Here is a 15,000-nt window from a genome sequence, read left to right as displayed (position 1 = left end):
AAAGAGAGCTTAGCCCCCGGCAGCAACAAGGGAGCGATTTGTCTGACTGCTGGAATGACCGGAAAAGAGGGTCATGTTTGATCGGGAGTCTTGTTTATTTGGAGCCAGAGCCCTGGGCAGTTCCACAGAAATTAATAATACAGAATGGATCTCAGTGTCACTCGAATGTTCTTGGCTAATGGTTTTGGTCTCTATGTCTGGGAATTTTGTAGGGTTTTGTTTTGTTTTGACGTTAGTTGAGTCAGTTACCGGGGGACGTTTTGAAAAGCCTGAATGTGCAAGGGCTTGTTTGTTTTAGATATCTTGCTTCCCGTGTAACGAATAAGGCGCGCGCGCTTGCACACACACACACTCACACACACGCACGCACGCACGCACGCACGCACCCACACATTCAAACACACACACGCACACGCACAAACACACACACAGACACACTCACACACACACACACACACACACACACATACACACACACAAACACACACACACACACACAAGCACTTACCAGCTGTTTGTCAGAACCAACAAATATACTTGGTAAACGTATTTTCAACAAGCGGTTTTGTTACGTCTTGTGTTTGTTCCTCTTTCTGAAATAGACTTTAACATTTGATAATAAAAGAAAAACATTGTCTTTCACAAACGCCACAGATCCACACCCTGGCAACTTCATGTGAAGAGTTCCTCAATTACGATATTTTTTCCGTAAGTGACACCTATTTCAATCTTCAAAATGAACTCAGCAACAGCAATTCGCAACCGGCACGGTTGGCCTAGTGGTAAGGCGTCCGCCCCGTGATCGGGAGGTCGTGGGTTCGAACCCCGGCCGGGTCATACCTAAGACTTTAAAATTGGCAATCTAGTGGCTGCTCCGCCTGGCGTCTGGCATTATGGGGTTAGTGCTTGGACTGGTTGGTCCGGTGTCAGAATAATGTGACTGGGTGAGACATGAAGCCTGTGCTGCGTTTTCTGTCTTGTGTGTGGCGCACGTTATATGTCAAAGCAGCACCGCCCTGATATGGCCCTTCGTGGTCGGCTGGGCGTTAAGCAAACAAACAAACAAAAAACAATTCGCAATCTCTTCCGGAAACAACTCTGTGCAACACGAGAACATTACTCCCACGAGATTTTTGCTCCGGAGTAAAACTTTCGTACGAAAACGTTACTCCCTTTACGAAACAATTATTCCACTATAACACGAGAAAATTAGTCCCCACGACAGGTGTGTTCCGAGTTAACATTTCGCACGAAAATGTTACTCCTCTGACGAATAAATTACGAATAAATTACTCCACCCTAACACGAGCAATTTACTGCCCACGCCAGGTGTACGCAACTGTTATTACTCCCTTGTCCCCTGTTAGTCATGGTGTGGAAGGGGTGGAGGGAGGGTAGCGCGACATTCGTTTGCGCGAGATCACGTATTGGCATCATCCCTTCGCCCGCATCCCATTTTCGCGTACGAGATTTGTTACTGGAAGTACAAATTTGGGGAGTAAAAATTTCGTGGAGGGAGTAATTTGTTCGTTTCTCTGGGAGTTCTTTTCTCGTACGACAGGTGTACTCGGAGTAAACATTTTGTAAGAACATTTTGACTCCAGAGTCAATTTTTCGTGGAGTAAATATTTCGTGTTACACCGGTGCTTACGTTGAAAGATGCTCTTTTTCCGTGTCAAAGCGTGCTGCGATCTGTGGTGAGCAACGTGATCGCCTACACCAGAGAGAATGCATGTGTCTGTAATGGTTTCGTACAGAGAGGAGAGCGTCGATAATGTTCCTTTTTACATTTAGTCAAGTTTTGACTAAATGTTTTAACATAGAGGGGGGAATCGAGACGAGGGTCGTGGTGTATGTGTGTGTGTGTGTCTGTCTGTGCGTGTGTGTGTGTGTAGAGCGATTCAGACTAAACTACTGGGTAGATCTTTATGAAATTTGACACGAGAGTTTCTGGGTATGATATCCCCGGATATTTTTTTCATTTTTTCGATAAATACCTTTGATGACGTCATATCCGGCCTTTTGTAAAAGTTGAGGCGGCACTGTCACACCCTCACTTTTCAATCAAATTGATTGAAATTTTGGCAAAGCAATCTTCGACGAAGCCCGGGGTTTGGTATTGCATTTCAGCTTGGTGGCTTAAAAACTAATGAGTGAGTTTGGTCATTAAAAATCGGAAACTTGTAATTAAAATTATTGTTTTATTAAACGATCCAAAAACAATTTCATCTTATTCTTCGTCATTTTCTGATTCCAAAAACATATACATATGTTATATTTGTATTAAAAACAAGCTCTGAAAATTAAAAATATAAAAATTATGATCAAAATTAAATTTCCGAAATCGTTTTAAAAACTATTTCATCTTATTCCTTCTCGGTTCCTGATTCCAAATACATATAGATATGATATGTTTGGATTAAAAACACGCTCAGAAAGTTAAAACGAAGAGAGGTACAGTAAAGCGTGCTATGAAGCACAGCGCAATCGCTACCGCGCCAAACAGGCTCGCCACTTTCACTGCCTTTTGCACTAGCGGCGGACTACGTTCAGTTTCATTCTGTGAGTTCCACAGCTTGACTAAATGTAGTAATTTCGCCTTACGCGACTTTTTTTTCGTTTGGGAAAACGCTTAAAGCGTGCCCTTTTAATCAATAAACAATAGCATTATATATCATTCTTGGTACCTGTATGTTTAACTGTACATTAATCTGTGTCACAGAAAATGTAACATTTACTTTTAATCAGATGATTGTCATGCCTAGAGATGCGCCAATACCAGAATAAGATGGAGTTTGAAAGCTTTTACTTACACACAAGTTGCCGAAAATGGTATTTTCCCTCGGTTTTCCCTCGTTTTTACCCGGTAATGACCTTGTCGTGACCTCCACAATTGATGTCTGATAATCGGATGATTGTCATGTCTAGAGATGCGTTAATCCCCCCAAAAAATAATTGAATTTGAAAGCTTTTTCTTGCAAACAGTTGCAGAAAATGGTACTTTCCCTCGGTTTTCCCTCGTTTTTGCCTGGTAATGACCTTGTTGTGACCTTTAAATAACGCGAGACTCAACTATATTTTACGTATTGTAAAGCGTTCATGTAGCCCTAGACGCGTGTAAAGTTTCAAAGCTCTAGCTTAAGAAACGGGCGAATAATCGAACGCAGTGTTAAGTTGTTCATCTAGGAATTGCCTTGAAGACAGCAAGCCTTACGCTGACGATCACGAAGGCTCTCCTGCTACAGTACTCAGATGAGTCACAAAGTTCATTTTTCAAATATTCAGCATCATTATATTGGCTCTAGCTCTTATCAGAACTAATGCTAACTCTGAAAATAGAAATACATTATGCTCTGAACCAGATTGAGGAAGACTACTCCCCTCTGTTATGTTTTGTTTCAAGCTGTAAACACTATCACTAGCATTTTTACCATAGCATTAAACCAAAAGGCACCATTAAGTTGTCATATTTTGCTCGTGCATTGCTAAATGTATGTAAATAAACTTCGAAAGTCAGAAATGGGGTTCTGGAAACTAATCATGTCACACTGAACTCGCACCACAAAGCGACATTATTTTTCAGGAAACGTCTCGCACGCTTTACTGGGCTGGGGGTTAGGAAGATTGGAAGGTCATAGTGACATAGTATATGGTTCAAATCCATTCATATTTTACAGATATTATGTGAATACATCATACTTGACGAAAACATATCCATTGAAGCCAAACAACAATACTAGTCTTGTGTGAATTTATTTGTAATCAAAACTTACCTTCATTTTGGACGACGTCTTTCTTGGATTTAGGGTAGGGTTTATAATAATGATACTTTCACCAGCATCCTCGGCGGGGTCATGCCAATACGTCCCAGTACCATTGTGTCCCAGTACCATTGCGTCCCAAAAAAATGCCGTCTCATTGCGTCCCATTAAGCAATCCCATTGGGTCCCAATACCATTGGGTCCCAGTGCCATTGCGTCCCGTACCATTGCGTCCCAACAAAATTGCGTGTCGATAGGTCCCAAGAAAATTGCATCTCGATACGTCCCATAAAGGAATCCCATTACGTCCCCGTACCATTACGTCCCAACACAATTGGGCAGTGTGTGTGTGTGTGTGTGTGTGTGTGTGTGTGTGTGTGTGTGTGTGTGTGTGTATGTATGTGTGTGTGTGTGTGTGTGTGTGTGTGTGTGTCATAGATATTGTACGACAGAGTAGGTCAGCGAAAGGATGAAAATGAACAGTGGATTTTATAAGTACGGAGTATCTTACCTTAGGCCTATATTATCCGAGTAATTTCAAGCTTCAAGATTGCATAAATTCACGTAGCAATAATGTTGAAGCCTGTATATGCACTTACTTGACACATTTATTTTTTTTTCTTTTCTATTGTGTTTTGTAAAAAAAAAAATGTTAATGTTGTTGTTGGTTGTTGTTGTTGATGATGATGATGATGACGACGACGAGATGATGATAATGATGATGATCGTGGAGAAGAAAAGAAGAACAGCTAGTTGAAGGCCTCTATAATGTTCCTTTTTTTAATTTTTTTTAGGCGTGTGTTACTCACAGTACCTGTTTATGTAAAGTAACATAACAGTTTCCCGCCCAATAATATTTAATTCAAGTGTCTTCGATTTATGAATCCAAAAGGAATTTTGATCGCAGGAGGGTTGCAGAGTAATATGTTAAATGTTAAACATGTACATACGAACCAGGATTTTACCAGAATATGCAGTTGTTGATTTTTAAAGATACGGTTGTGTTTGTTCAGTCATTAAACATGAAGAAAAATGAAATGATTTGTTATTGAAACATCGTCCCATGTAGAACTAGTCTACGTCACTGATTGTGCATGTATGTATATTCTTGCGCGCGCGCGTGTGTGTGTGTGTGTGTGTGTGTGTGTGTGTGTGTGTGTGTGTGTGTGTGTGTGTGTGTGTTATGTCCGTGTGTATGTAGGTGTCTGTGTCTACATTTGTGCGTGTATGGGTTTCGTTATCTGTGTGTCTCGGTGTCTGTGTGCTGAAGGTTCGATGACTGGGCAGTCAGTCTAGCTTTTCTCAGAAACGGGTTTAAACATCGTCTACTCAGTAAATAAGCCTACAGTCATGTCATGCTCGGTTACATACAGTGGAATACAAAGCGGTGTACTGTACTGTTTCGGTATTTTTCTTTGTGTCGAGCACCGCTAAAGCATATATTAATTTTACACTTCGGTTTAGGTTAGCGTGCTTCAGTTCATTTTAAAAGAAAGAACATGGTTACCTCAGAAAACCTGTAAGGAAAGCAAGGAGCGCCTCAAAACAAACAAATTGACATGCACTATCTTTTACAGTTTCTGATTAGGCCTATATCGTGAAGGATTTTTTTCTCCCATGAACAAACATTTATTTATTTATTTTTATTTTTTTCCACTTCACCTCATCTCGACTAACCGGTACACATCTTTTTATTTTATTTTTATTTGTGAAATACTGCTATGTACCGACACCATTTTTATTACAAATCGTGTTGAACGCGTTTTGTAATACAAATTGTGTAATCCGAACACGATTTGTAATAAATTTATTACAAAACGCACTTTTATTACAAAACGTGTCGCTACACTGCTACAGTAACATCTCAGAAATTAAATTCACTAGTATTGGGACCTAATGGTACGGGGACGCAATGGCACGTAATTGTATTGGGACGTAATGGTACTGGGACGCAATGGTACTGGGACCCAATGGTATTGGGACGCAATGGTACTGGGACGCAATGGTACTGGGACGTAATGGTACTGGGACGTAATGGTACTGGGACGTAATGGTACTGGGACGTAATGGTATGTTCCCTCCTCGGCCAAAGCAGTCGCAAATTGTTTTGTGATAATCAAAAGATACCAACTAACACATTTATATGTAAAACGTACCAGTTTGAGTTCGTAATTTGGCTGAGAACTTCTTTTTTCAGAGGCAAGCGTCTGAAATGCTTGTGCATCACTCTTCAGGGTATAGTTGAACTTTGACTGAGAAGAGAAAGTGCGCCCTTGAATAGTCTTGTTAACATCGATTTTTATGTTCGGCAGGCCCCAAGCTTTCAAAAAATACCCATTTGGTGGAGTCCGCTTTTGGTTGCACGGTCAGCCCTCCGCCGTGACGGAGTATTAGGGCTAAACCTCCTCACGCGATTCCGAGGTGTTTTGATTTTTCCACTCTGTCAACCGTTTTATCTTTCGAAGTTTTCTTCTTTCTTTCTTTCATTGGAAACGCAATTGTACGAAAAACGTGAATGCCAAGCAGTCTTTTTCTGCCCAGAAATCCCAAAGGTTCGTGTTACACACTCCCCCCCCCTCCCCCCTTGTGAATGCAAGTGGTTTATTTTGATCCTGTCATTCTGTCACGCGTGTTTTTTCTCGCATCATGTTCTTTCTTTCTTTCATTATTTCTTTCTGATTCGCTCTTTCACAAAACTCTTCCGACCACCATTACTCCCGAGTCTACAAGAAAGGAAAACCAAGACAGTTGCTGCATCACGTGACCCTCGGTTGACATGGCAATCAGTCAGGGAATACGCCCCCTAGCGGCAAAGTTATGTTTGCTGTAAGTGATGCTCCGACCTGTCATCACTACACTTACCATTCGATCTGCTGTCAACGTCGACCCTGGGGGCGATCCACAGGAAGCATGGGTAGTAAGGGGAGGGGGGAGGTCGGATGGTGGTGGACTTAGTGCTCTGGAAGGCCCACGGAAATGGGGAGGGGGGGGGCGTTGCGTGAGAGGGGGAGGCTCTGACTCTGATTCTGATTCTCTCTCTCTCTGTCTCTCTCTTTCTCCGTTTATCTCTCTCTTTCTCTCTCTCTTTCTCTCTCTCTCTCTTTCTCTCTCTTTCTCTGTTTCTCTCTCTCTCTATGTTTCTCTCTCTCTTTCTCTCTCTCTTTCTCTCTCTTTCTATCCCTCTCTCTTTCTCTTTCTTTCTATCCCTCTCTTTCTATCCCTCTCTTTCTATCCCTCTCTTTCTATCCCTCTCTCTTTCTCTTTCTTTCTATCCCTCTCTCTCTCTCTCTCTCTCTCTCTCTCTCTCTCTCTCTCTCTCTCTCTCTCTCTCTCTCTCTCTCTCTCTCTCTCTCTCTAACACACACACAGACACTGGATTGTTTGGGGTTGTTATTAGTTATTTCTAATATGCTGACTGTTATCAAATCAGTGATAACAGACATGTTGAGGAAATTAGGCAGGCGAATTCGGATATATTTTACGAGACATGTCTGTTTAGTTATCATTTGCTAACAGTCAACATATTAGAAATAACGGGTTTTTTACCATGAACTTTATTTCGACCAAAATAAAATTCGAACTGACTACGCAACTCTACCAGACAGAACAGCCAACGGGGACGGGATTGAACCGAGGCTGGTGTGACCTTATGCACATGACCTCATGCAGCCAATCACACACTTGACATCATGAATATTAACAGCTGACAGGTTCTCACGCAACACTCTCACATCAGGTTCAACAACCCTTTTGCTTTGCTTTGTCTAGTCTACTAGATATGGTCAGATTCATTATCAACATAAAACAGTAAGGAGATAATTTAAAACTGCATTTGAAGTAAACTGAGTCGTACAATTTTATTTTGAGTCATTCCTCAGAACTTTTACCATGTAAGTTTCAAGCGAGCCGAGCACATGTCATTTTCAGAAGGTGGGTGGTGCCTGTATTCCCACCCCCGCCGACAAAGATGGCTTTTCGGTATTTAGCATGGTAATGGGTTTTATTGTTAAAAATAAAAATTGTCACTCCTTAGAATAAGTCAACCTGAAGTTTTAAGTTCGAAGTTTTAGTTTGTCTTTCTTAATTTTAGAGTGATAAATAAAAAGGGTCCCTGCCTGACCGTTATAACATTTGGAGGGTTACCTACAATCAGCCCTGATTGGTCGGCTAGTGATATGGTTCACTAAAATGGTAATAAACGGGGATACAGTTTTCGATGTGAGGGTGGAGTGGCGAGAGTATTGAGAAGTGAAGGAAGATTGAGGGGGTAATGGAGTGCAGTCGTCTCGTATTTTGGTCGGTGCAATGATCGAGCTGTACAATCTCCTCCGAAAGCGGCGTATGGCTGCCTAAATGGCGGGATAAAAACGAGCATTCACGTACATATCCACTCGTGCAAACACACGAGGGTACGTGGGAGTTTCAGCCCATGAACGCAGAAGAAAAAGAGTAGAGCTGTAGAATGTAGAAGCTGTCCAGGGCAATCTGTGTGTATGCAGTTACTCCCAGACAAACCATCGTCATGTCCTCCTGATTTCACCCTACACCTCTTGTGTCCTGCTCCGTTTTCGTTCCTTGCGGGTTCTTGTTGTTGTTATGTGTAGTCCTTGTTGCTTCTGCCCTTCTTCTTCTTCTGTGTGCCTCCGCAAAGATTGTGAACACCGACCTCACGGTTAGCGTCTCAGGTGTTGTTGTTGTTGTTGTTGTTGTTGTTGTTGTTGTTGTTGTTGTTGTTGTTGTTGTTGTTGTTGTTGTTGTTGTTGTTGTTGTTGTTGTTGTTGAATACACACAGAAGAAAGTTAATTGTGACTGACAACCCAACAAACGTTTCTTGTTGTATGATTATGTGGCAGTTAGTGCCTGTCATGTGTGATGTGAATAAAAGTTGCTTAGTGGCAATTAGGGACCGACGTGAGTGAAGACGGTTGCATGTGTCCTCGAACAATGTTGCTCTAATTATGCTAGATCAGTGCCCCAATCAGGGCATTCGAGTTTATGAACCGGTTAACTATGTCCACCTTTGTGAGCTTCCTGCAGACATGTACGCACGCGAGTATGGAAAGCCGTTTGGCTCATAACCATTACACGCGTAATAAAAAATAAATACACGCGTAATAAATGATTAATACGCGTGTAATAAATGATTAATGCGCGTGTAATTTATCTTTTTTCTTATGCTATGGAATAGCATAATGATTAAATACACGTGTAATAAATATTTCATACGCGTGTAAGAAATGATTATTACGCGTGTATTAATTATTTCTTACACGCGCATGAAATATTTATTACGCGTGTATTAAATATTTTTTACACGCGCATGAAATGATTATTACGCGTGTATTAATTATTTCTTACACGCGCATAAAATATTTATTACGCGTGTATTAAATATTTCTTACACGCGCATGAAATATTTATTACGCGTGTATTTAATCATTTCGTACACGTGTATGACATTTTTATTCCACGTGCATTTAATCATTTCTTACACGCGTATAAACTATTTCCTGCATGTGTATTTAATCATTTCTTACACGTGCATGAAATATTTATTACACGCGTATTTAATCATTTCTTACACGCGCATGAAATAGTTATTACACGCGTATTTAATCATTTCTTACACGCGTAAAAAATGATTATTACACGCGCATTAATCATTTATTACACGCGTATTAATCATTTATTACGCGTGTATTTATTTTTTATTACGCGTGTAATGGTTATGAGCCAAACGGCTTTCCATACGCGAGCACGCACACACTCACATACGCACGCAGGGACGCACGCACGCAGGGACGCACGCACGCGAACTGAAATGTAACTGATGCTAATGGAACTCGGTATAAGAGCTCTTGTGCAACAACGCAGTCAGCTGAATGGTGCCAGTGCAGTGCCTGAATCAGGGCGATCTAGTTCATGCGCTGATATATTAAGTAATGTCAGGTTTCACTCTTTTATGCATACACACGCGCATTCGCACACACGCATATATACATATACGCACACACGCGCGCACGCACGCAAGCACACATACCCCTCACACACACACACGCACACACGCAAACACACACACACACACTAACACACTAACACACTAACACACACACACACACACACACACACACACACTAAACTACCCCCACCCTCCCCCACCCCCCCCCACAAACATACACACATTTCTTAAAGAAACGGCACGGAATGTACTTGGGGGAAAGAAAGGAAGTCTCCTCGTTCAATGGCCATAAAAGACGTGGTGTGACCGGCTCCATTCCCAAACTCATCAATCCTCGTCCATTTCAGCTCAACCCAGATCAGCCATTTGGCTTTCCCGTGACGCCATTTGACCCAGCCACGCAGGCGTTTTTACCATCAATTGTGTGAAACTTCTTCTTCCTTTTTCTGTTTTCTGTAGCAAAAGAGTGCGTGAAGGGATGTAATCAGAACAAAGGGCGCTAACTAATATTGATTCTTTCAACCTCTGTTCTTTTTTCTGTCTTTTTTTGCAGAACCACGAGCAAGTGACAACGTTAACAGACGAGCAAGTTGCTGGTGAGTTGGCTTTTATTCCATTGGCTCACTTTAGTTGTCGATGAGTCTTAGTAATGAGCGGCGTCCGGCTGTATGGACGGCCGTCTGTAGGTGAGCAACATTCTTAGAGTTGATGTTTTATCAGATGCTTTTGAAGTTGGAGCTTTGAAACTTTACACACTTCCGGTGTGTAAGGACCTGATTACATGAACTAAGTCTGGTTGAGCCTCATCAGATAGATTTCAAGGTAGCAACGGGTTCGAGTTCGAGTAATAGAATGGACAGTTATTATTTTCTCCAACTTTTCAGAAGCTACAGCTCTGAAACTCTATATAAATAAAGTTTGATTACCATCAGATATTGCTCAATTTGTTGACCCTCGACACATTTCAAGGTCACACGGGATACTGAGGGCGTAAAATAAAATTAAAATAATAAAACATTCTTCAATGTTGATGCTAGTTCTTTGAGGGTTCGTGGACTTTCAGGGCTTGGTTACCTCTATAAGTAAATCTCTCTCTGTCTGTCTTTCCCCCCTCCCTCAAACTCTCTCTGTCTCTCCCCCCTTCAAACTCTCTCTGTCTGTCTCTCTCTGTCTGTGTGTCTGTCTCTCTCTCTCTCTCTCTCTCTCTCTCTCTCTCTCTCTCCCTCTCTCTCTCTCTCTCTCTCTCTCTCTCTCTTTAAGTCTGTGTGTGTGTGTCTCCCTCTCTCCGCCCCTTCCCTTTCTCTGCCACCCCCCCTCCGCCTCCGCAATCTTAGTCAATCTCACACAGGTTGCTCATTAGCACTAATGCATGCGGCTTCTTCTGGTTAGTCATAATGGCCCAGACTGCTTGAGCACATGATACATGACATGGACGCACGTAGGTTAAGCAATCTTTGGCCTATTTCTGAACTCAGTAGTTAGTGGGTTAGTCAGAGGGCTCTCACTGGTAGCTTCATCAAAGATGTAGCCATGAATATCAAAGATGTAGACTTCACATTGTAGTAATTAGGCTGATTGTCAGTGATAATATTTTATAGAGCAATGTGTTATTCATGGATATGTGTGTGATTGCACGTTAACTAATGTTAGGTTGTCGTAGTATTTTGATCGTGCAGCGCTTTAAGCAGGGTTCAACTCTGGATACATGCACTATATAAATAGTATGCATTATTATCCTTGTGTGTGGACAGAGGCTAGTGCAGACCTGGGAACCCGTACGATTTGTGACCCTCCACCACGGAATGAGTCGCATGTCACCTTTGCATGATTTTCATATTTTGTACATTTTCCTAAAGAGTTTTTATGCTCTATCCAGTGGTGAAAACCGTTTTAGAAAAAAGCGAAAAATGTTTGAGTTATAAGCCTGTGACTAAGGTGACCCTCACACTGTTACCAGACACTCTCCGGACTTATATCAAGCATAGCGCAGAACCGCGCAAAGTGACAGTCATGCGACTCATTTCGTGGTGGAGGGTCACATTTCGCCGTATTGTGTACGCCTTTCTGTCTAAAATACGATCAGTACGTTTAGTTGACGTCGCGATATAACCTTCGTGGTTGAAAACGACGTTAAACACCAAATAAACAAACAAACAAACAAACGTTTAGTTGAAAAACAAATACGACGAGAAATATTCCTAGACTACTTTTCTTCACAAGAGCATTCCTGTCATTCCTGTGTATTTTACTGGGGCACTGTTTACTTTAATGATTAAAGATAACTGTATAACTCGGCTTTTGATCAATGATTACAGCTTTTGTCATTAAACATTGAACGAAGCATGTGTTTAAATGTATAGGTAAACTTAATTAACGGTGCAACGGACGGACGTGTGCGAAGCATGTTTGAATCATCGATGTTCAAATGTTGTGTGGAGTACACTCATTTTTTCTGAAAATACGCCAAGTTTGTTTGAGAATAGTCCAAGTACAAAACAGGGGTTCTCAGGTCTGCTGGTGAAAAGAAACGTTTGTGACAGAAGGGCCAGACAGGCGAGTGGTACGTACGGCAAGCATTTGTGGTCAGGCTCCAAACATTTTTCATTTCATTTTCATTTTCATTACTTTATTGTCCCACCGCTGGACAATTCGGGAAGACAAGTTTACAAGAGAGAAGGAGTCGGGCTTCCAGGTTTTCAAAAGAAAAGGAGTCGGGTTTCGGGGCGGTAGGCACTCCGGTGTAACACGAGAAAATTACTCCCACGAGATTTTTACTCCGGAGTAAACATTTCGTACGAAAAAGTTACTCCCTTTACGAAAAAAGCACTCCCCCATTACACGAGAAAATTACTCCCCAAGACAGGTGAGTTCCGAGTAAACATTTCGTACAAAAATGTTACTCCCCTGACGAATAAATAACGAATAAATTACTTCACCCCAACACAAGCAATTTAACTTCCCATGCCAGGTGTACAAAATGTTTACTCCCTTGTCCCCTGTTAGTCTTGGTGGTGGAAGGGGTGGAAGGAGGGTAGCGCGACATTCGTGTGCGCAAGATCACTTCTTGGCATTTATCCCTTCGCCCGCATCCCATTTTTGCGTACGAGATTTTTACTGGAAGTAAAAAAAATGGGGAGTAAAAATTTCGTGGAGGGAGTAATTTTTTCGTGCCTTGGGGAGTTCTTTTCTCGTACGAAAAGTGTACTCGGAGTAAGAATTTCGTACGAAATATTTACTCCGGAGTACATTTTTCGTGGAGTAAAAATTTCGTGTTACACCGGCACAGTCCTTCCTGTGTAGCGGATTTGACTCGCCGTCCAGGCTTAAACATTTTCTCATTTTCATTTTTGTCCCTTCATTTTCTTATTGTCCCATCGCTGAGAAATGTGGGTCGCTTCCTCCCTGTGGAAAGCTAGCAGCAACGGAGTCGCGCTACTCAGGTGTCTGCGTGTTTAGGTGTATTCAGTCACATGCAGTTATGGCAGAATGACCAAGGTCTTTTACGTGCCATTGTGGTGACACGGGGGTGGGACATGGCTTCCGTCTCTGGGTCTGCACACAAAGTTTACCCGTGTCCGTCCCGGCCCGAATTCGAACCTTCGACCTTCCGATCACAAGTCTAGTGCTCTACCAACTGAGCTACCGGACCCCTGAATGTCCGAAATTTTCACTTCCTGTCGTCCATGAAAGGACCAAGCTGAGTGAGAGGGTCTCGTACATATTTTCATATAACACTAACAGTTTCTGGGATTTTGAACTAAAACCTGTGGGAGCTAAGACAAATTATGTACGACAGAAATAAATTATGTCGTAATCACTAAACAAAATTAAAAAAAAATAAAAACATTAAAAAAAAAGATGGGGGAAGGATGGAGTGAGGTTATTCCTTCCTTGTACAAGTCGTTGAAACATTTGCCTAATTTGAGTAAGCTTGTCTTCATCAACATGGAACAAAGTACTTTTAGAGAAGAAAAAAAAAGTGAAAAGAAAGTAGATGAATCGAGAGAGAGAGAGAGAGAGAGAGAGACAGACAGACAGACAGGCAGACAGACAGACAGACAGACAGACAGACACACACACACACACACACACACACACACACACACACACACACATGAAGAGTTAGACAGACAGAGAGACACGAAGAGACAAACAGACAGAGAGCTAGAGAGACAGACAGACAGAGAGCTAGAGAGACAGACAGACAGACAGATAGATACACAGGCAGGCAGAAAGAAAGACAGACAGACAGAAACGATGACTGAAAGAAATATTTTGTTTTCGAACTTTATGTACGCAACATTGATTATATAGATCTCGACTATGTTCTTTATTTATTTTATTTGTTTAGCAAATTAACCTGCCTCTTTGAAAGATTGCAGTTCGAATCGAATGGCAGTTGGCTATACACAAAATATTTCTATTTTTTTTACCGCACGAGAAATACGTGTGAATAAGACATACGCTTGCGGGCACAATGATCTTCAATTTTACATTTTGCTGAAAATTCGATGCAGCTTGAGTGTACATAGTGTATTGATTACTGAGACGTGTGAACATTCACCTTCGACGGTGAATTCAGTCAATTAAGTGAAGTATGTGCACGGCCATCTTCAAATTAGAGCGGGCCCCCTGGAGGGGGAGAGAGAGAGAGAGAGAGAGAAAGGAGCAGAGACAAAAGTACGGAGAGAGAGAAAGAGCGAGGGAGGGAGGGAGAGAGAGGGGGGGGGGCGACGGACATACAGAGAGAGAGATGGGGGGGGGGGGGGTAGGGGGGGGGGGGTTGGCGACAGACACAGACAGACAGAAATTCAAAGAGATAAAGAGAGACAGGCAGATATAGAAAGATAGAGAGAGAAAGAGAGACAGACAGACAGACAGGCATAGCGCCGTATACTGTATGGCAGCTCGCTATACAGTATAAGCAGCCCGAGTTTCCATGAGGGTAACCTCACAGGACTATATTAAATCTTGTCCTTATCCATATCCTTTATGTTATTTCAAGTAGCAGAAATGTTGCTTACATGTTACATTACTACATTAAGCTACCCGTTTCACGTGTCAGGTTTAGAAATATCTATACTTCTTCTTCTGCGTTCGTGGGCTGAAACTCCCACGTGCACTCGTCTTTTTGAAGGAGTGGATTTCTACATGTATGACCGTTTTTACCCCGCCATTTAGGCAGCCATACGCTACTTTCGGAGGAAGATGCTGGGTATTTTCGTGTTTCTGTAACCCATCAAACATGACATGTATTACATGATCTTTTCCGTGCACACT

General features: G+C 42.0%; 1 protein-coding gene across 3 annotated transcripts in view; it reads left to right on the top strand.

The window, feature by feature from the left end:
- Nucleotides 1-15,000, top strand: part of LOC138960057 (calmodulin-like) — a 127,204-nt gene that overhangs the window by 69,640 nt on the left and 42,564 nt on the right. For all 3 annotated transcript variants that reach the window (XM_070331776.1, XM_070331775.1, XM_070331777.1), the window contains exon 2: nucleotides 10,274-10,316. In XM_070331776.1, the coding sequence (XP_070187877.1) occupies nucleotides 10,274-10,316 (43 nt within the window). The remainder of the gene's footprint in view (nucleotides 1-10,273; nucleotides 10,317-15,000) is intronic.

This window comes from Littorina saxatilis, linkage group LG2, assembly GCF_037325665.1.
Source record: "Littorina saxatilis isolate snail1 linkage group LG2, US_GU_Lsax_2.0, whole genome shotgun sequence".
NCBI lineage: Eukaryota > Metazoa > Mollusca > Gastropoda > Littorinimorpha > Littorinidae > Littorina > Littorina saxatilis.
This window is presented reverse-complemented; position numbering and strand designations above follow the sequence as displayed.